We start from the raw sequence: 21020 nt of genomic DNA, 5'->3' as shown, positions 1-21020 counted from the left end.
TAAAGAACTGTCAATCTTTCAACTTACTGTTGAAAGTTGTAATAGTAGAATGGGAAAGGTGAAATTTCGAGATTGGGTAGTGCGTCATCAGTATTCCTCTTGTCATGTCAGTCATTACTTTAGAGAGCTATTTATAACTTGTCAGAAATGTCCAGATCAACTAGTCCATGTCAGCTAATGTTTTTAGCTAGGTTTTTTAGCCCATAGATTTTGTAGTAATGTTCAAGTTACTCAAATTTCACTTGAATACACATAAGACATAGTCAAATGTATAGAATTTGAGGAAAATGAGCTTTAAAACTGCAACATTTTCTCTCCGCCAACAAGAGGGTTGTGAACAGTTTGTCATGAACAGTGCTTGTGCTCATAGAAATAGACGTGGTGCGCAGGGGGGGCGTGGGATGTTCCCCAATGCTGGAAGGGGGGCCTGAGTGGAAATAGTTTGGGAACCCCTGCCCTGAGTAATGTTCTCTGTTGCTGTTGTTGTCAGTCATCTTGAGGTTGAGACACTACAGACAGTGCAGCAACAGTGTAATGCACTCGCTGCCTCTTTACCTCTGACAGACAATGCAGCCCACAGCTACTACGCTGTGTAAAAATAGATAGAACTGGGATGGATAAAGCTTGTCTTGGTACCCATTCCATTTTTATTCAATATGAGTAATTGAAAATGGCACAGCAGATTGCTGGGCTGAAGCATAGTGAGAGGAAAATGAGGCAAGGTGTTTGTAGATTATGTTGGTGATAGTGGATTAAGTTATGAAAGGGACTGATTCATTACCAATGTACATAGCAACAAGATACTGCAGACAAAATAAGGCATAGGCCTACATGATCTGGAGATCAGGTGATGACCACACCTCACATATTTTCTTTTAAAGAAGCAAATGGGAAAATAGAAGACCATGTCCCCCTCCCAAAACCCAAGCCCCCCATTCAATGCCACATACTTCACCTCAGACACAACATTCCCTTAAGGCATGATTTAGACAAAGCAGTGTTGTGCAGCCAGCCTGCCTGCCCCATCATGGCCTGCTGAAACCTGGTCCGTGGAGACGGTCTTTGCTGGTCCGCACGCTCGGTTGGACGCCGGAGGTGGGCAGGGGCGGTGAACCTGCAGTGACCCCTCCGGTTTGGGAATTGGTCTCTCCCTCCGGGTAAACTCGGCCTGGTGAAATTAATCTGAGTTGGCCGAACACAAACATTCTGTTATCGTGCACTGTAACGTTACCCCGAGGCACCGGCCAGAGAGCCTCCAGCTCCTCCGGTATGGTCAAATGTCACCCTGCATTTCCCTATCAGTATTAATAGGGAATTTGATCTGTGCAGTTCAAGTAAAAATTACGTTTGTTTTAAAGGCCATCCTGCTGTCATTGACGATTAAAGTGAAACGGCGATGGGAGAGTGTGAGTGAATGTGACTCTGCCTGTGTGGGCCTTTATGATTGATGTGGTTATATTATAGCTTAACACAATCATGTATCAGACAAATACTCTACTCCTGCTTTCCCCTGTTCCAAAGCAGGCTGTTTTAAGCCCCCTCAGAACGAACAAAGTCAGCATTAGCCGGGCATGACTCACCACCGATCTCCCTCTTCTAACGCAACACATGAAGGCATTGTGAGGGGGACTTCCTTGTTTAAAGAGCAGGGGAGAAAATGGTTGACACTCTGCAGAGTTCAGTTTCCGCTGCTTGTTTGGACAGAGACCGACCCTAAAATATCTCTCTGGCCAAGGTCTCCGTGGAGGCTCTGCTCTAGCCCAGTCACCCAGCATTGTTCTTGTTTCAACAGGCTTAGTTTAGGACACTTGTTTTCCTTTTTCCATATACAGGCCCATTGTCTGTGCAGTCTGGCCTCTCCAGGCCAGGGCCCCGAGTTCGGTTTGGCCTTTCCATTGTGACCTCAACCGTCAGATTGGGACAGAGACACGTTTGATTACAGTGCATGCCACTTTCTGACCACAAGAAGCTGGAAAACTGTTTCTTGTTCTATTATTTGTTAGTATTGTTAACTGGAATCACGTTTTTCTTGCTACACTTAGGCAGCGATTGCTTGTACTGTAGATAGGTCTAGATAATATTGGCTGATGCATAAAAAACAGTGAGCTGGGTTGGGGTCATCACCGACACATCACCGTTCTTACTTTGCGTTATAGATACTCAGTGTCATGGGTGTCAAACCCCTTACCCTAATTAACATTTTTTTTGCATAAGTCCCTGAATGGTCTAGAAATCAGAAAATGGGTCTCGCACCCAGGGGAGCGGCTCTCCCTCACTTTTTTCTATTTGAGAATACACGGAGCTGGTAAAACTATTTCTGGAAAATGTATTCTGATAAATTATAAATAAGTTATTTAATTACCACTAAAATTCCATGAAAAACGATGGCATGACAAACCAGATAAATATGTATAGCGGCCTAGAGGTAGGTAAATGGTGGTTTCTTCCCAGTCTTCTCTCTGGCGGTGGCGAGAATGATGAACTGTAGTGCACTGCGGAGGCCCGTCAGATGCTTGGCCACTTTGATAAATCAGAAAGTAAAAAAACAAATCCTTAAATTTGCGTCATCATTATCCCTTTTCAGCATGCACGGTTAGCAGAGGCTTATTTTTGGGCAGCTGGCTAGCTGTCATAGACATAATGGCGACAAAACAAACAAGCATTGGTGCAATTTTTTTGTTTGTTGCAAAAGCTGCAGCAACTACCACCACCAATAGGCCTGACAACAACAAACAGCCAGCAAGTCGACATAGGTGAAGATCCTGATCCAGCTCCCTCCTCATCTGACCTGGCTACTAGCATGGCAGCCCCCACCACAACCTTGACGGCTCCCTCCCAGTCTCCGGGTCCAGGCCTGATCTCCGCAACACTGACAGTTCCCAATCACACGTCCTCAGCTACCAATCCCACCACCACCTCAGCTACCTCTGTTCCCTCAGATGACAGAACAGCTCCGCTCCCTGCAGCTGGTACCACCACCACGGCACCAATAGGCCTGCTACCATGCGCTGATGTATGGACAAACAGTATGTGGAGGAACAAACAGGAGGCATACCCATGAATAGATTGTAAAGAAGATAAGCTGGGCTGCAAAATGTGCAGATGTCACACAAAGTCTCAAGGGTTTAAACTTTTTTAAACTAATGCCGTTTTGTACAAAGTAAGTCAGTGGGTCAAATCGCATCGCACAGCTGAAATCACGGTGAAAAATGTATCCAACACAAGCAATCAAGAGTGCACGAACAGGCACAACAAATCATTGACCACGATAAAGAGGAGACTCTTGAAAATATGTGTGACAGCATGAATGCATCCTACCTGAAAGCTACCTGTGCTGTTTTCAGGTCAGCCTACTATCTTGCCAACAAGGACAGGCCTTATTCTGATCTACTTGAGCTGCAAAACATCAATGGGGTAGACATTGGGTATGGACTGATTCCCATTACAGCACTGCTCAAATAATAGACCATAGTACAGTGGGGAAAAAAAGTATTTAGTCAGCCACCAATTGTGCAAGTTCTCCCACTTAAAAAGATGAGAGAGGCCTGTAATATTCATCATAGGTACACGTCAACTATGACAGACAAAATGAGAAATTTTTTCTCTCCAGAAAATCACATTGTAGGATTTTTAATGAATTTATTTGCAAATTATGGTGGAAAATAAGTATTTGGTCAATAACAAACGTTTCTCAATACTTTGTTATATACCCTTTGTTGGCAATGACACAGGTCAAACGTTTTCTGTAAGTCTTCACAAGGTTTTCACACACTGTTGCTGGTATTTTGGCCCATTCCTCCATGCAGATCTCCTCTAGAGCAGTGATGTTTTGGGGCTGTCGCTGGGCAACACGGACTTTCAACTCCCTCCAAAGATTTTCTATGGGGTTGAGATCTGGAGACTGGCTAGGCCACTCCAGGACCTTGAAATGCTTCTTACGAAGCCACTCCTTCGTTTCCCGGGCAGTGTGTTTGGGATCATTGTCATGCTGAAAGACCCAGCCACGTTTCATCTTCAATGACCTTGCTGATGGAAGGAGGTTTTCACTCGAAATCTCACGATACATGGCCCCATTCATTCTTTCCTTTACACGGATCAGTCGTCCTGGTCCCTTTGCAGAAAAACAGCCCCAAAGCATGATGTTTCCACCCCCATGCTTCACAGTAGGTATGTTGTTCTTTGGATGCAACTCAGCATTCTTTGTCCTCCAAACACGACGAGTTGAGTTTTTACCAAAAAGTTATATTTTGGTTTCATCTGACCATATGACATTCTCCCAATCCTCTTCTGGATCATCCAAATGCACTCTAGCAAACTTCAGACGGGCCTGGACATGTACTGGCTTAAGCAGGGGGACACGTCTGGCACTGCAGGATTTGAGTCCCTGGCGGCGTAGTGTGTTACTGATGGTAGGCTTTGTTACTTTGGTCCCAGCTCTCTGCAGGTCATTCACTAGGTCCCCCCGTGTGGTTCTGGGATTTTTGCTCACCGTTCTTGTGATCATTTTGACCCCACGGGGTGAGATCTTGCGTGGAGCCCCAGATCGAGGGAGATTATCAGTGGTCTTGTATGTCTTCCTTTTCCTAATAATTGCTCCCACAGTTGATTTCTTCAAACCAAGCTGCTTACCTATTGCAGATTCAGTCTTCCCAGACTGGTGCAGGTCTACAATTTAGTTTCTAGTGTCCTTTGACAGCTCTTTGGTCTTGGCCATAGTGGAGTTTGGAGTGTGACTGTTTGAGGTTGTGGACAGGTGTCTTTTATACTGATAACAAGTTCAAACAGGTGCCATTAATACAGGTAACGAGTGGAGGACAGAGGAGCCTCTTAAAGAAGAAGTTACAGGTCTGTGAGAGCCAGAAATCTTGCTTGTTTGTAGGTGACCAAATACTTATTTTCCACCAAAATTAGCAAATAAATTCATTAAAAATCCTACAATGTGATTTTCTATAATTTTTTTTCTCAATTTGTCTGTCATAGTTGACGTGTACCTATGATGAAAATTACAGGCCTTTCTCATCTTTTTAAGTGGGAGAACTTGCACAATTGGTGGCTGACTAAATACTTGTTTTCCCCACCGTATAATACATACTACAGTGAGGGGGAAAAAGTATTTGATCCCCTGCTGATTTTGTACGTTTGCCCACTGACAAAGAAATGATCAGTCTATAATTTTAATGGTAGGTTTATTTGAACAGTGAGAGACAGAATAACAACAACAAAATCCAGAAAAATGCATGTCAAAAATGTTATAAATTGATTTGCATTTTAATGAGGGAAATAAGTATTTGACCCCCTCTCAATCAGAAAGATTTCTGGCTCCCAGGTGTCTTTTATACAGGTAACGAGCTGAGATTAGGAGCACACTCTTAAAGGGAGTGCTCCTAATCTCAGCTTGTTACCTGTATAAAAGACACCTGTCCACAGAAGCAATCAATCAATCAGATTCCAAACTCTCCACCATGGCCAAGACCAAAGAGCTCTCCAAGGATGTCAGGGACAAGATTGTAGACCTACACAAGGCTGGAATGGGTTACAAGACCATCGCCAAGCAGCTTGGTGAGAAGGTGACAACAGTTGGTGCGATTATTCACAAATGGAAGAAACACAAAATAACTGTCAATCTTCCTCGACCTGGGGCTCCATGCAAAATCTCACCTCGTGGAGTTGCAATGATCATGAGAACGGTGAGGAGAATCAGCCCAGAACTACACGGGAGGATCTTGTCAATGATCTCAAGGCAGCTGGGACCATAGTCACCAAAAACAATTGGTAACACACTACGCCGTGAAGGACTGAAATCCTGCAACGCCCGCAAGGTCCCCCTGCTCAAGAAAGCACATATACAGGGCCGTCTGAAGTTTGCCAATGAACATCTGAATGATTCAGAGGAGAACTGGGTGAAAGTGTTGTGGTCAGATGAGACCAAAATCGAGCTCTTTGGCATCAACTCAACTCGCCGTGTTTGGAGGAGGAGGAATGCTGCCTATGACCCCAAGAACACCATCCCCACCATCAAACATGGAGGTGGAAACATTATGCTTTGGGGGTGTTTTTCTGCTAAGGGGACAGGACAACTTCACCGCATCAAAGGGACGATGGACAGGGCCATGTACCGTCAAATCTTGGGTGAGAACCTCCTTCCCTCAGCCAGGGCATTGAAAATGGGTAGTGGATGGGTATTCCAGCATGACAATGACCCAAAACACACGGCCAAGGCGACAAAGGAGTGGCTCAAGAAGAAGCACATTAAGGTCCTGGAGTGGCCTAGGCAGTCTCCAGACCTTAATCCCATTGAAAATCTGTGGAGGGAGCTGAAGGTTCGAGTTGCCAAACGTCAGCCTCGAAACCTTAATGACTTGGAGAAGATCTGCAAAGAGGAGTGGAACAAAATCCCTCCTGAGATGTGTGCAAACCTGGTGGCCAACTACAAGAAACGTCTGACCTCTGTGATTGCCAACAAGGGTTTTGCCACCAAGTACTAAGTCATGTTTTGCAGAGGGGTCAAATAATTATTTCCCTCATTAAAATGCAAATCAATTTATAACATTTTTGACATGCGTTTTTCTGGATTTTTGTTGTTGTTATTCTGTCTCTCACTGTTCAAATAAACCTACCATTAAAATTATAGACTGATCATGTCTTTGTCAGTGGGCAAACGTACAAAATCAGCAGGGGATCAAATACTTTTTTCCCTCACTGTGTATATATATAGAATAATAGACCATATAGCCTTTGATATGCACAAAAATATTTGCGAACACATAATTTAGATAAAAATTAACATCTCAATACTAATAACAAGTCTACTAGCCTTAGCAACAAAACTAAGTTGATCGTTTATCTCAAATGTAAAACCGACAAGACCCGTGACCCAGATTTAGTCTTGATCTTATCGAGCTTCCCGACCAAAAGGCAGAGACTCTGTATCATTTGTTAGGATGCTTGTGTGGTCACGGATTCAACAACGATTGTCTGAAGAAACACTTTGCAAGTGATGGTGCCAGTGTCATGCTTGGGAAGAAATCAGGCGTTGCATGCAGGCTCTCCCAGCACTATCCCAACCTTGTTGTGTGGCACTGTTTAAACCATAGACTTGAACTGGCAGTAGGGGACGTAGTGTCAGAGGTTGGTGGTGTGAACCACTTCCATATCTTTATGAACAAATTGTACACTGTATACATTCGATCTCCCCAAAACCAGAACCAACTCGCTGATTGCGCTGCCAAACTGCAGCAACAAGTGTCAAAAATAGGACACGTATTGGGAACATGCTTTTTCTGCACAGTGTGTGCAGTATGGTCCAACTTTGAAGCGCTCTGTGCTCACTTTTCAGATTCAGAGATTCAGTGTTTAATAGTCACATGTACAGGGTTGCAGGTGTGATTGCAGGGTACAGTGAAAATCTTAGGCTCCGAGCTCCAACATGTAGGCAAAGTGAATTAAAATAATGAAAATGGTAATAAAAAACAACAACAATATAAATGTAAATAGCACTATATACATCATAACTGTAGCAGTGATGAATAAATGTCCATTGGGGTGGAGTCAGAGTAAAGACTGTTGAGGGGGTGTGATGGGGAAATGTCCATAGGTGGAGTAGCAGGGGGGAAATGTCCATAGGGGGAGTAGCAGGGGGAAGGGGGGAGCAGGTAGCTGACTAGTGGTGGCTATTCAGCAGCCTGATGGTCTGAAACTATTGGCCAGTCTTCCAGTTTTTGCCATGATGCTCCTGTACTGCCCGCATCTGAGTGATTGAAGCAGGGAGAACAGGGCATGGCTTGGGTGCTTGGGGTCCCTGATGATCTTCTTGGCCTTCCTGCGACACCTGGTGTTGTAGGTGTCCTGTAGGGCAGGCAGTGTGCACCCAATGGTGCATTTCGGCTGCATGTATCACCTTCTGAAGCGCCTTGCCGTCTGCGGCGGTGGAGTTGCTGTACCAGGCTGTAATGCAGCCTGACAGTATGCTCTCGATGGTGCTCCTGTAGAACACTGTGAGGGTCCTGAGGTTGACGAGTCGCTGTCGTGCCTTCTTCACCACGGTGTCCATGTGGTTAGACCATTTCAGATTCTCTCACTACATCTGTCGGTACAAACTTTGAGGAAATATATATATATTTTTTTTTGCTCCCTCACCTAAACAAATTGTACTACACCACTGCTTGAACCAATAGATCATGTGGTTTTCCCATGAAAAATCATTGAGTGCCAAATTATTGCACCACCTGGACACCCAGCTAGATTTGGGACTTACTTCTTCTTGTACCTGGATTTCTTTCTTGGAGGTTGGTTAGCAATTCACACTTCTTGGACCCCCAGATAACTTTCTTGAACCATCAGGGGGCACACTGAGATCACTTTCTTGGACTACTAGATTGGGTTTTTGGACCATCTGCGTACGTGGTCTAGATCTGTTTTTTGGACTTTAAGGTTACTATTTTCTATAACACTTGTTAACTGTATTGTACAATATACAAAATTGTGAGTGACATCTTTAGAGTCGCTGTAACATTTTAGCAGTTCGAGATGCCAAGACCCAATGCATGGTTTTCAGATTGACACCGATTGATACTGCTCTGTTGTCCATTGCACAGCAGTCCAGCACCTTAAGTATTTCCTAACCTTTCACTGCCATGCCAATCAGCAAAACACAGGAAGATGGAACAATGAACAGATGAGTCTGTATTTCCTGGGGTGACTGTGTCCACAGAGTGCTGCTTCCTGGCTATTAGTGATGGGTGAAAAATCGATACAGTTATGTATCGGGATATTATTTTTGACGATATAACGTATTGTCAAAAATAAGTCGTAAGTCGCTCTGAATAAGAGCGTCTGCTAAATGACTAAAATGTAAATGTAAAATCTATTGTTTTGACTATCGCAATATTATTTTTGGGCTAGTTGGCTGTACCTGTACCAAAACTCCAATATGTTTCTTTCATAGCTTGTTCTACATCTTCTTTTTAAATAGGGAGATAATTTGTTTTCAGCACTTTTATTTCCATGACTGATCAAAACGAATCTTCTCATTGCTCTCTCTTGTCCCTCTGCAGCAGACATATGGTGAGCAATATGTTTGGAACATGAAATAGTAATAAAATCACAGTATCGAATCGTAATACATAAAGAATCATGAGAATCGCAATACATATCGTATCGGCACCTAAGTATTGTGGTAATACCGTGAGATCCCTGGCAATTCCCAGCCCTACTGGCTATTGACCGGTGGTAGCTACCCAGAAACGGGGCCTACATCAGCGCTATAATTAGGGATGCACGATATCAGCCTTCATATCGGTATCAGATGATGGCTAAAAACATATTTGGTATCGGACGATAATCAGAATCATTTCATAGCCGATAGTCTTGGCTGATATGATGTATAGCCAAAGTAATCTGCTACTCAAGGGGTGCTAGCAAGACATTTTAATTTCTGAGTAAAAATGTATTTAACGCTTTGTTTCAGATCTGCAGTGCATTGTACAGCTGGACCTGGATCTGAAGTACAGGAGCAACATCAGGGAGCTGTTTCTGGAGTTTGATCGCTTCCCTCCTGGAGCTGTGATCGGCATTGCCCGAGAGATGCAGCCGGTATACAGGTATTCAACACACAATAAACACACACACACACGTACCTTTGTTTTATTATCCTTGTTGGAACCAAACAATTGATTCCCATTCTAAATCCTATTTTCCCTAAACTTAACCTAACCTTAACCCTAACTCCTAAACCTAATTCTAACCCTAAGCGTAACCCTAACCCCTAAACCTAACCCCTAAGCCTAAAATAGCCTTTTTTGTTGTGGTGACCGGTGAATATACAGTACCAGTCAAAAGTTTGGACACACCTACTCATTCCTTTCTTTATTTTTACTATTTTCTACATTGTATAATAACAGTGAAGACATCAAAGCTATGAAATAACACATGGAATCATGTAGTAACCAAAAAAGTGTTAAACAAATCAAAATATATTTGATATTTGATATTCTTCAAATAGCCACCCTTTGCCTTGATGACAGCTTTGCACACTCTTGGCATTCTATCAACCAGCTTCATGAGGTAATCACCTGGAATGCATTTCAATTAACAGGTGTGCCTTCTTAAAAGTTAATTTGTGGACATTTTTTCCTTCTTAATGCGTTTGAGCCAATCAGTTGTGTTGTGTTAAGGTATGGGGTGTATACAGAAGATAGCCCTATTTGGTAAAAGACCAAGTCCATATTATGGCAAGAACAGCTCAAATAAGCAAAGAGAAACGACAGTCCATCATTACTTTAAGACATGATGGTCAGTCAATACGGAACATTTCAAGAACTTTGAAATTTTCTTCAAGTGCAGTCGCAAAAACCATCAAGTGCTATGATGAAACTGGCTCTCATGAGGACCGCCACAAGAATGGAAGACCCAGAGTTACCTCTGCTGCAGAGGATAAGTTCATTAGTTACCAGCCTCAGAAATTGCAGCCCAAATAAATGCTTCACAGAGTTCAAGTAACAGACACATCTCAACATCAACTGTTCAGAGGAGACTGTGTGAATCAGGCCTGCATGGTCGAATTGCTGCAAAGAAACCACTACTAAAGGACACCAATAAAAAGAAGAGACCTGCTTGGGCTAAGAAACACGAGCAATGGACATTAGACCGGTGGAAATGTGTCCGTTGGTCTGGAGTGCAAATTGGAGATTTTGGGTTCCAACCGCTGTGTCTTTGTGAGACGTGGTGTGGGTGAATGGATGATCTCCGCATGTGTATTTCCCACCGTAAAGCATGGAGGAGGAGGTGTTGTGATGTGGGGGTGCTTTGCTGGTGACACTGTCTATGATTTATTTAGAATTCAAGGCACACTTAACCAGCATGGCTACCACAGCATTCTACAGCGATACGCCATCCCATCTGGTTTGGGCTTAGTGGGACTATCATTTGTTTTTCAACAGGACAATGACCCAATACACCTCCAGGCTGTGTAAGGGCTATTTTACCAAGAAGGAGAGTGATGGAGTGCTGCATCAGATGACCTGGCCTCCACAATCCCCCGTCCTCAACCCAATTGAAATGGTTTGGGATGAGTCGGACGGCAGAGTGAAGGAAAAGCAGCCAACAAGCGTTCAGCATATGTGGGAACTCCTTCAAGACTGTTGGAAAAGCATTCCAGGTGAAGCTGGTTGAGAGAATGCCAAGAGTGTGCAAAGCTGTCATCAAGGCAAAGGGTGGCTATTTGAAGATTCTCAAATATAAAATATACTTTGATTTGTTTAACACTTTTTTGGTTACTACATGATTCCATATGTGTTATTTCATAGTTTTGATGTCTTCACTATTATTCTACAATGTACAATTATAGAAAAACCCTTGAATGAGTAGGTGTGTCCAAACTTTTGAATGGTAGTGTATCTGCCCACAATATCCAACAGAACACAATGACATTACATGTACAGTAGGGTCTGAAATGATTGACACCCTTGATAAAGATGAGAAATAATGACTGTATAAAATAAACAATTCAAATACTGAGCTAAAAATTCGGAAATGTTATTATTTTATCCTAATACAATTGCTCAGAGAAAGATATTTTGTGTAACAGGTAATACTTTTTTTCTCAAAAAGGTAGGGGGCAAAAATTATTAACACCCCTAAAGATTCGTATAAATAAAGTAGTAAAATGTTCCTTGTTTTACTATCCTTGTGAGGACTTCTGGTCACAGAAGGATAGTAAAACCAAACACACATGCACACGTGAGGAATCTTGGGTTGGAAAACATCAGTGTGTTATTGAAAAAATGAAATCACTGCCACAAACTATTGTACAAACCAAGACCATTTCACATCACAAAAATCAATATCTTAAACTCTGACAAACATCATCATAGTACTATTTCAGACGAGAGAGCAGACCAGAACTTTCTCCTGAAACGTATGGCTTTGGGTGGCAGAGAGGCAAAACTGGTCGATATGGTCTTGTGGCCAGTCGATGCCAGCCTGTTGAAAGTGGGGCACTCTAAAAGCTGAAAGGAGATGGCACTTTTTGAGTTCCGAGTGCTCCCTTGCCACACATTCCCACTAAAGTGACAGTGACAGGAGCTGGCAGAGAGGAGGTCCACTCAGAGCCCTGCTGTCAAGGGCTGTCCAAATGGAAAGGGGGAGGAAGTGAGAAGAGGGGAGTTGAGAGAGACCAAGATGTGTTGAGAGTCTGAGGAGGAGGGTCGAGAGTCCAGTGGGAGGGGGGAGGTTGGAGGTGGGGGAGTCAGGGAAGGGGATGGATGCAGGCACCAAAAGGAAACGTGTGTGTATGTTACGACATTCTGAAGGTCACTGTGTTTTTAGGCTGCAACAACAGGAAGCACTGTGCTGCTGTGCTCATCAGTGCTGCATCGCTCTCTCTCTCTCTCTCTCTCTCTCTCGCTCTCTCTCCACTGGAGGACAGTTCCCTTTCTTCCTCTCCTTTACTCTGATGCCCTCTCCTTTCTGGTGTCAAATAAAACTAATTGCGGAGACATAAGAGCCAATCATATGGTTCTAGGAAGCGTCCAGTTGCCCTGTGAGTGTGTCCAGTGTCCACAGCCCTCTGCTTAATTACTTTCCTCCCTAAGGTATTTGTCTGCTCACGTTAATCCCACAGTAATTAGTTCTGCCACAAAGCTGTGTGTGTTTGCAGGGAAAACTTGCACTAGATAAACATACTCCTCTGTAATATTCAGGGGACAAACAGACAATGTCTTAACAGGTACTTATCAAACAGATTTTATATTTTTTTTTTGGGGGGGGGGGGGGGGGGGGGGGGGGGTTGCCATTACATCAATGTCATTGTCATCCATCAAGGAGCTCTGGGGTAGTTTCAGAGATTTTCTGAATAAGTTTCAAGTACGTACTCCAGTAGATAAGCTCCCAAAAAAGACCATATTGTTCGATTTGGTATAGAAGTGTGAAAATTGGCAGACTTGTATAATATTTAGCGTTGAACAAAACCTGAAATAGTGCCATTTCAGCAAAGCTTTGTGTCAGACTGTAGCGCCTCCTATAGGTCATGGCTTCCCCTGTGTTAGGTCTACATTGCCCCAAAATAGCTTACAATGTTTGTATTGGTTTGAAGAACACATTGCATCAACAACCAAAACCATATGTTCTTTGTTTTTACCTTGATGATCGCAACAATGATGAAAAACCATCAGAAATAACAGTAAAATGTTGATAATTTCACTTTCAAAGTGGTGTATTAAATACAAAGTTACCATTTATACTTTTATACCGTTTATAGAAAAGTGATGTGTTCCCTGATGTCTACTAGTTACAATGATACATAATATGATATTACAGTGAACCAAATATAAACGCCACATGCAACAATTCCAAAGATTTTACTGAGTTACAGTTCATATAAGGAAATCAGTCTATTGAAATATATTCATTAGGGCTTAATTTATGGATTTCACATGACTGGGAATACAAATATGCATCTGTTGGTCGCAGATATCTTAAAAGTAGGGGCATGGATCAGAAAACTATTCAGTATCTGATGTGACAACCATTTGCCTCATGCAGTGCAACATCTCCTTTGCATAGAGTTGATCAGGCTGTTGATTTGTGGCCTGTGGAATGTTTTCTCTTTTTTTTTGGGGGGGGGGGATGGATCAGCTTAATATTGCAGATAGATTGTATCTTCTATCAATGTAATTGTCTGCATCACTTCCAATCCCCCATGTTTTTTATATATATACTCCCCTTTATTACTTTTCAACCCTGCCATCCTTTCCCTACTTGGAGTAAATTAGTGAACAACAATGCCCAGGCCTCTACTTCCGGTCTATACTTACTATCTACACCTTATGGACACAGTTAATTTTACAATAATTCTATTATATATATATATATACACACACAGTGGGGAAAAAAAGTATTTAGTCAGCCACCAATTGTGCAAGTTCTCCCACTTAAAAAGATGAGAGAGGCCTGTAATTTTCATCATGGGTACATGTCAACTATGACAGACAAAATGAGAATTTATTTTCCAGGAAATCACATTGTAGGGTTTTTAATGAATTTATTTGCAAATTATGGTGGAAAATAAGTATTTGGGCAATAACAAAAGTTTCTCAATACTTTGTTATATACACTTTGTTGGCAATGACACAGGTCAAACGTTTTCTGTAAGTCTTCACAAGGTTTTCACACACTGTTGCTGGTATTTTGGCCCATTCCTCCATGCAGATCTCCTCTAGAGCAGTGTTGTTTTGGGGCTGTCGCTGGGCAACACAGACTTTCAACTCCCTCCAAAGATTTTCTATGGGGTTGAGATCTGGAGACTGGCTAGGCCACTCCAGGACCTTGAAATGCTTCTTACGAAGCCACTCCTTCGTTGCCCGGGCGGTGTGTTTGGGATCATTGTCATGCTGAAAGACCCAGCCACGTTTCATCTTCAATGCCCTTGCTGATGGAAGGAGGTTTTCACTCAAAATCTCACGATACATGGCCCCATTCATTCTTTCCTTTACACGGATCAGTCGTCCTGGTCCCTTTGCAGAAAAACAGCCCCAAAGCATGATGTTTCCACCCCCATGCTTCACAGTAGGTATGGTGTTCTTTGGATGCAACTCAGCATTCTTTGTCCTCCAAACACGACGAGTTGAGTTTTTACCAAAAAGTTATATTTTGGTTTCATCTGACCATATGACATTCTCCCAATCCTCTTCTGGATCGTCCAAATGCACTCTAGCAAACTTCAGACGGGCCTGGACATGTACTGGCTTAAGCAGGGGGACACGTCTGGCACTGCAGGATTTGAGTCCCTGGCGGCGTAGTGTGTTACTGATGGTAGGCTTTGTTACTTTGGTCCCAGCTCTCTGCAGGTCATTCACTAGGTCCCCCCGTGTGGTTCTGGGATATTTGCTCACCGTTCTTGTGATCATTTTGACCCCACGGGGTGAGATCTTGCGTGGAGCCCCAGATCGAGGGAGATTATCAGTGGTCTTGTATGTCTTCCATTTCCTAATAATTGCTCCCACAGTTGATTTCTTCAAACCAAGCTGCTTACCTATTGCAGATTCAGTCTTCCCAGCCTGGTGCAGGTCTACAATTTTGTTTCTGGTGTCCTTTGACAGCTCTTTGGTCTTGGCCATAGTGGAGTTTGGAGTGTGACTGTTTGAGGTTGTGGACAGGTGCATTTTATACTGATAACAAGTTCAAACAGGTGCCATTAATACAGGTAACGAGTGGAGGACAGAGGAGCCTCTTAAAGAAGAAGTTACAGGTCTGTGAGAGCCAGAAATCTTGCTTGTTTGTAGGTGACCAAATACTTATTTTCCACCATAATTTGCAAATAAAATCATTAAAAATCCTACAATGTGATTTTCTGGAATTTGTTTTCTCAATTTGTCTGTCATAGTTGACGTGTACCTATGATGAAAATTACAGGCCTCTCTCATCTTTTTAAGTGGGAGAACTTGCACAATTGGTGGCTGACTAAATACTTTTTTCCCCCACTGTATCTCTTAACACCATCCAAATAGGATTTCTATTTGCCATATATATTTCAACCGTACTGTGATGTTTTACAAAAGTTCTGAACCTTTCTATTCTCATTGCTTCTACAGATTGTGAATCAATTATTTTTTTTTTGGCTAAAAGTATTATTATATTATTGATCGATTGACTATGACTTTTCAGATCACCCAGTAATGCTATCTGCAAGGTTAGCTCCAGGTAAATATTGCAATCCTAAAGCCATTCCTGGACCTGTGTCCAAAAACAAGCTACAAATGGACAGAACCAAAACAAATGATCTAATGATTCTGTCTCTTCACAGCAAAATCTGCAGAGCTGGGAAGATTGTATCCCCCATATAAATAACATTCTATTGGTAGCAAGAATTTTATATAATAATTTTAATTGAAAGATTCAAATTTTTGAATCCGGTGTCGTTTTGCGTGTCAGTTCATAAACACTATGCCATGGGATCGGTACGTCAAAAATCTCTTCCCAACTATTTTGCAATCTATATGGGACGGCTGTCAATCCTTTGGTCCTTAAGTGAAACTGATATACTTTTTTATTTATCACAGTTTTCCTTAACCAATTATGTTCTTTAATGCAAGGCTGACAGACAAGTTCCTTACTTTCTCCCCCTTCCACTTTCCTCTTCCACTTTTGCGGTAAGGCTGCAATTATTTGGTTGTAATTTTGGGTAGAGCAGACATTTCCATATGTTTTTGTTAGCTGCATGTGCGACATAACTCCACCAGTCCTACCGATGATATCATTTACAAAGATTATACCTTTTTTAAACATTCTGTCAAAAAATAAAGGTTTTTTGTCAATTAGTATATTTGAATTTAACCACAATATTTGTTGCATTATTTGTTCTGTCGTTTCTGGAGGATTAAATTGAAATTGCAACCAACTTTCTATGGCTTGTTTTAGAAATAGTGATATTTGGGAGATTATTTCCTTTTCAAATAACTGCAAATGAGTTGTTGTAATCTGAATAAAGGGAAAAAGGCCTTTCTTGAACATTGGGTGAGACAATCTTACTAATTTGCTTGAGAACCAGTTCGGATTTAAGTATAACTTTTGTATGACTGAAGCTTTTAGTGATAGGTCTAATGCTTTAATATTTAATTTCTGTCCTCCGAATTCATATTCATTATATAAATATGCCCTTTTAATTTTGTCTGGCTTGCCTTTCCAAATAAAATTGAATATTTTCTTCTCATATAATTTAAAAAACTGTTCGCTAGGCGTAGGCAAGACCATAAGCAAATAGGTAAACTGGGATAATACTAAAGAGTTAATCAGGGTGATTTTTCCACAAATTGACAGGTATTTTCCTTTCCATGGTAGTAAGATCTTATCTATTTTTGCTAACTTTCTATTATAATGTATTGAAGTGAGATCATTTATTTCCTTTGGGATATGTATTCCGAGTATATCCACATCACCATCAGACCATTTTATTGGTAAACTACATGGTAATGTAAAAATTGTATTTCTTTTAGTGATCCAATACGTAATATAGTACGTTTGTCATAATTTGGTTGTAATCCAGAGAGGTTAGAAAATGTATCTAGATCCTCTATGAGGCTGTGGAGGGATTCTAGTTGTGGATTTAAAAGAAAACATGAATCATCAGCGTACAATGACACCTTTGTTTTTAAGCCCTGGATTTCTAATCCTCTGATATTATTATTGGATCTGATTTTAATAGCTAACATCTCGATGGCCACAATAAATAGATATGCCGTTAGTGGACAACCTTGTTTCACTCCTCTTGACAGTTAAAAACTTTCTGAGAAATAGCCATTATTTGCTAATTTACACCTAGGGTTACTATACATGATTTTGACCCATTTTATAAGAGATTCTCCAAAATTGAAATGCTCCAGGCATTTATATATAAACCCCAGTCGAACTTTATCAAATGCCTTTTCGAAGTCTGCTATGAAAAGCAGGCCTGGTTTCCCATATTTTCCATAGTGTTCTATTGTTTCCAATACTTGCCTTATATTATCTCCAATGTATCTTCCATGTAAAAAACCTGTCTGATTAGAATGAATAATATCCGACAATACCTTTTTAATTCTATGCGCTATACATTTTGCTAGAATTTTTGCATCACAACACTGAAGTGTAAGGGGCCTCCAATTTTGTAAATGGACTGGATCTTTATATTTTCCTCTTGTATCCTGTTTCAGTAATAATGAGATCAGACCTTCTTCTTGAGTGTCAGATAATCTACCATTTACATAGGAGTGGTTAAAACATGCTAATAACGGTCCTCTTAGTATATCAAAAAAGGTTTGGTATACCTCGACTGGCCTGTGGAATGTTGTCCCACTCCTCTTCAATGGCTGTGTGAAGTTGCTGGATATTGGCGAGAACTCGAACACGCTGTCTTACACGTCGATCCAGAGCATCCCAAACATGCTCAATGGGTGACATTTCTGGTGAGTATGCAGGCCATGGAAGAACTGGGACATTTTCAGCTTCCAGGAATTGTGTACAGATCCTTGCGACATGAGGCCGTGCATTATCTTGCTGAAGCATGAGGTGATGGCGGTGGATGAATGGCACGACAATGGGCATCAGGATCTCATCACGGTATCTCTGTGAATTCAAATTGCCATCGCTTAAATGCAATTGTGCTCGTTGTCCGTAACTTATGCCTGCCCATACCATAACCCCACCGCCACCATAGGGCACTCTATTCACAACGTTGACATCAGCAAACCGCTCGCCCACACAATGCCCTACACGCTGTCTGCCATCTGCCCGGTACAGTTGAAACTGGGATTAATCCGTGAAGAGCACACTTCTCCAGAGTGCCAGTGGCCATCGAAGGTGAGCATTTGCCCACTGAAGTCGGTTAGGACGCCGAACTGCAGACAGGTCAAGACCCTGGTGAGGACGACGAGCACGCAGATTAGCTTTCCTGAGAAGTTCTCACAGTTTATGCAGAAATTCTTTGGTTGTGCAAACCCACCGTTATATCAGCTGTCCGTGGCTAGTCTCAGACAATCCAGCAGGTGAAGAACCCGGATGTGGAGGTCCTCGGCTGGCATAGTTACACATGGTCTGCGGTTGTGAGGCCGGTTGGACGTACTGTCAAATTCCCTAAAACGACATTGAAGACTGCTTATGGTAGAGAAATGAACATTTGATTTGATTTATTAGGATCCCCATTAGCCGACGCCAATGGCGACAGCTAGTCTTACTGGGGTCCGACATATAACGAAAATACATTACAGACAAAATACTTTACAATTGGCATACTTTTAAAAACATGAACATGTAGTGTGTGTGCGCGCATCTATCAGTTACACATACCTGTCAGTACGTACACATAACAAGTAGGTCACATGGGGGAGAGGCGTTGTGCCGTGAGGTGTTGCTTCATTTGTTTTTTGAAACCAGGTTTGCTGTTCACTTGCGCTATATAAGATGGAAGGGAGTTCCATGCAATCATGGCTCTGTATAATACTGTACATTCAAACATTAAATTCTGTGACAACAGCTCTGGTGGACATTCCGGCAGTCAGCATGCCAATTGCATGATCCCTCAACTTGTTAAATCTGTGGCATTGTGTTGTGTGACAAAACTGCACATTTTAGAGTGGCCTTTTATTGTCCCCAGCACAAGGTGCACTTGTGTAATGATCATGCTGTTTAATCAGCTTCTTGATATGCCACACCTGTTGGGTGGATGGATTATCTTGATAAAGGAGAAAAATGCTCACTAAGAGGGATGTAAACAAATTTGTGCCCAAAATTTGAGAGAAATAATATTTTTGTGCTATTGGAAAATGTCTGGGGTCTTTTATTTCAGCTCATTAAACATGGGACCAACACTTTATGTTGTGTTTATATTTTTATTCAGTATATATACTGTGTCACTTATAAGAAAACCTGCTATGTACATATCACTCTATGTAATATCCCACAGGAATTAGGGTTGGGCAGTATCCAGATTTTCATACCGTTTCTGTACCATACCTGGTTATACAGTATAACGTACAAAACAATTTATGCAACAGGATCTTGATCCAGGAGGGGATTGAATGTCTCTGCTGTCAAGATCAAGCTTCTTGGTTACATCTAGCCACTTAGCTAGCAAGTCAGCCAACCCAAATGCATAGCTGGAGCCCTGAGTTGGATATAATTTATTTAACACATCTTACATTTCTTATAGGTATACTTAACTGATAGTTATAAGCACTGGTGTAGCATGCACCCCCGCGGCCCCCGCAAGGCGAGGGTGCCCCCAACCCCCAGAAATAAAATAAATATATATATTATTTTATTTATTTTTTACGGTATTGAAAATCATACCGTCGGTATTTCAAAATACCCCGGTATATGGTATAAGCGGTATATCGCCCAAGCCAAATAGGAATTCATTATGTCAAGCAGGGAGATAGGTAAGCAATTTTAACAAAATGGCAGTATGATGACACCTGAGAACTTTTACAAAAAGCCAAGTATGTCTAACTAAAAATGCCTAGGTATAGTGCCAAACCTGGCACCATCCCTACGTGAAGCATGGTGGTGGCAGCATCATGCTGTGGGGATGTTTTTCAGAGGCAGGGACTGGGAGACTAGTCAGGATCGAGGGAAAGGTGAACGGAGCAAAGTACAGAGAGATCCTTGATGAAAACCTGCTCCAGAGTGCTCAGGACCTCAGACTGGGGCGAAGGTTCACCTTCCAACAAGACAACGACCCTAAGCACACATCCAAGACAACGCAGGAGTGGCTTCGGGACAAGTCTCTGAATGTCCTTGAGTGGCCCAGCCAGAGCCCGGACTTAAACCCGATCGAACATCTCTGGAGAGACCTGAATATAGCTGTGCAGCGACGTTCCCCATCCAACGTGACAGAGCTTGAGATGATCTGCAGAGAAGAATGGGAGAAACTCCTCAAATACAGGTGTGTCAAGCTTGTAGCATCATACCCAAGAAGACTCGAGGCTGTAATCGCTGCCAAAGGTGCTTGAACAAAGTACTGAGTAAAGGGTCTGAATACTTACGTAAATGTAATATTTAAATTTGCACAAATTTCTAAAAAACTGTTTTTGCTTTCTCATTATGGGGTATTTTGTGTAGATTGATGATGGAAAAAAACTATTTAATCCATTTTAGAATAAGGCTGTAACGTAACAAAATGTGGATAAAGTCAAGGGGTCTGAATACTTTCCAAATGCACTGTGCCTTGCAAAAGTATTCATCCCCCTTGGCGTTTTTCGTATTTTGTTGTATTACAACCTGTAATTTAAATTGATTTTTATTTGGATTTCATGTAATTGACATACACAAAATAGTCCAAATTGGTGAAGTGAAATGAAAAAAATAACTTGTTTCAAAGAATTCTAAAAAATAAATAACGGAAAAGTGGTGCGTGCATATGTATTAACCCCCTTTGCTATGAAGCCCCTAAATAAGATCTGGTGCAACCAATTACCTTCAGAACTCACATAATTAGTTAAATAAAGTCTACCTGTGTGCAATCTAAGTGTCACATGATCTGTCACATGATC

General features: G+C 41.8%; 1 protein-coding gene across 1 annotated transcript in view; it reads left to right on the top strand.

Annotated features, from left to right (window-relative positions):
- The window catches only part of LOC311130689 (xyloside xylosyltransferase 1-like), an 80858-nt gene that overhangs the window by 24644 nt on the left and 35194 nt on the right, over positions 1-21020 (top strand). The window contains exon 4 of the mRNA XM_084163474.1: positions 9467-9599. Within this exon, the coding sequence (XP_084019600.1) occupies positions 9467-9599 (133 nt within the window). The remainder of the gene's footprint in view (positions 1-9466; positions 9600-21020) is intronic.

The sequence above is a fragment of the Coregonus lavaretus genome (genome assembly GCF_964263955.1).
Source record: "Coregonus lavaretus genome assembly, chromosome: 6".
Taxonomy (NCBI): Eukaryota; Metazoa; Chordata; class Actinopteri; order Salmoniformes; family Salmonidae; genus Coregonus; species Coregonus lavaretus.
The sequence above is the reverse complement of the archived record's forward strand: the minus strand, read 5'-3'. Positions and strand labels throughout refer to the sequence as shown.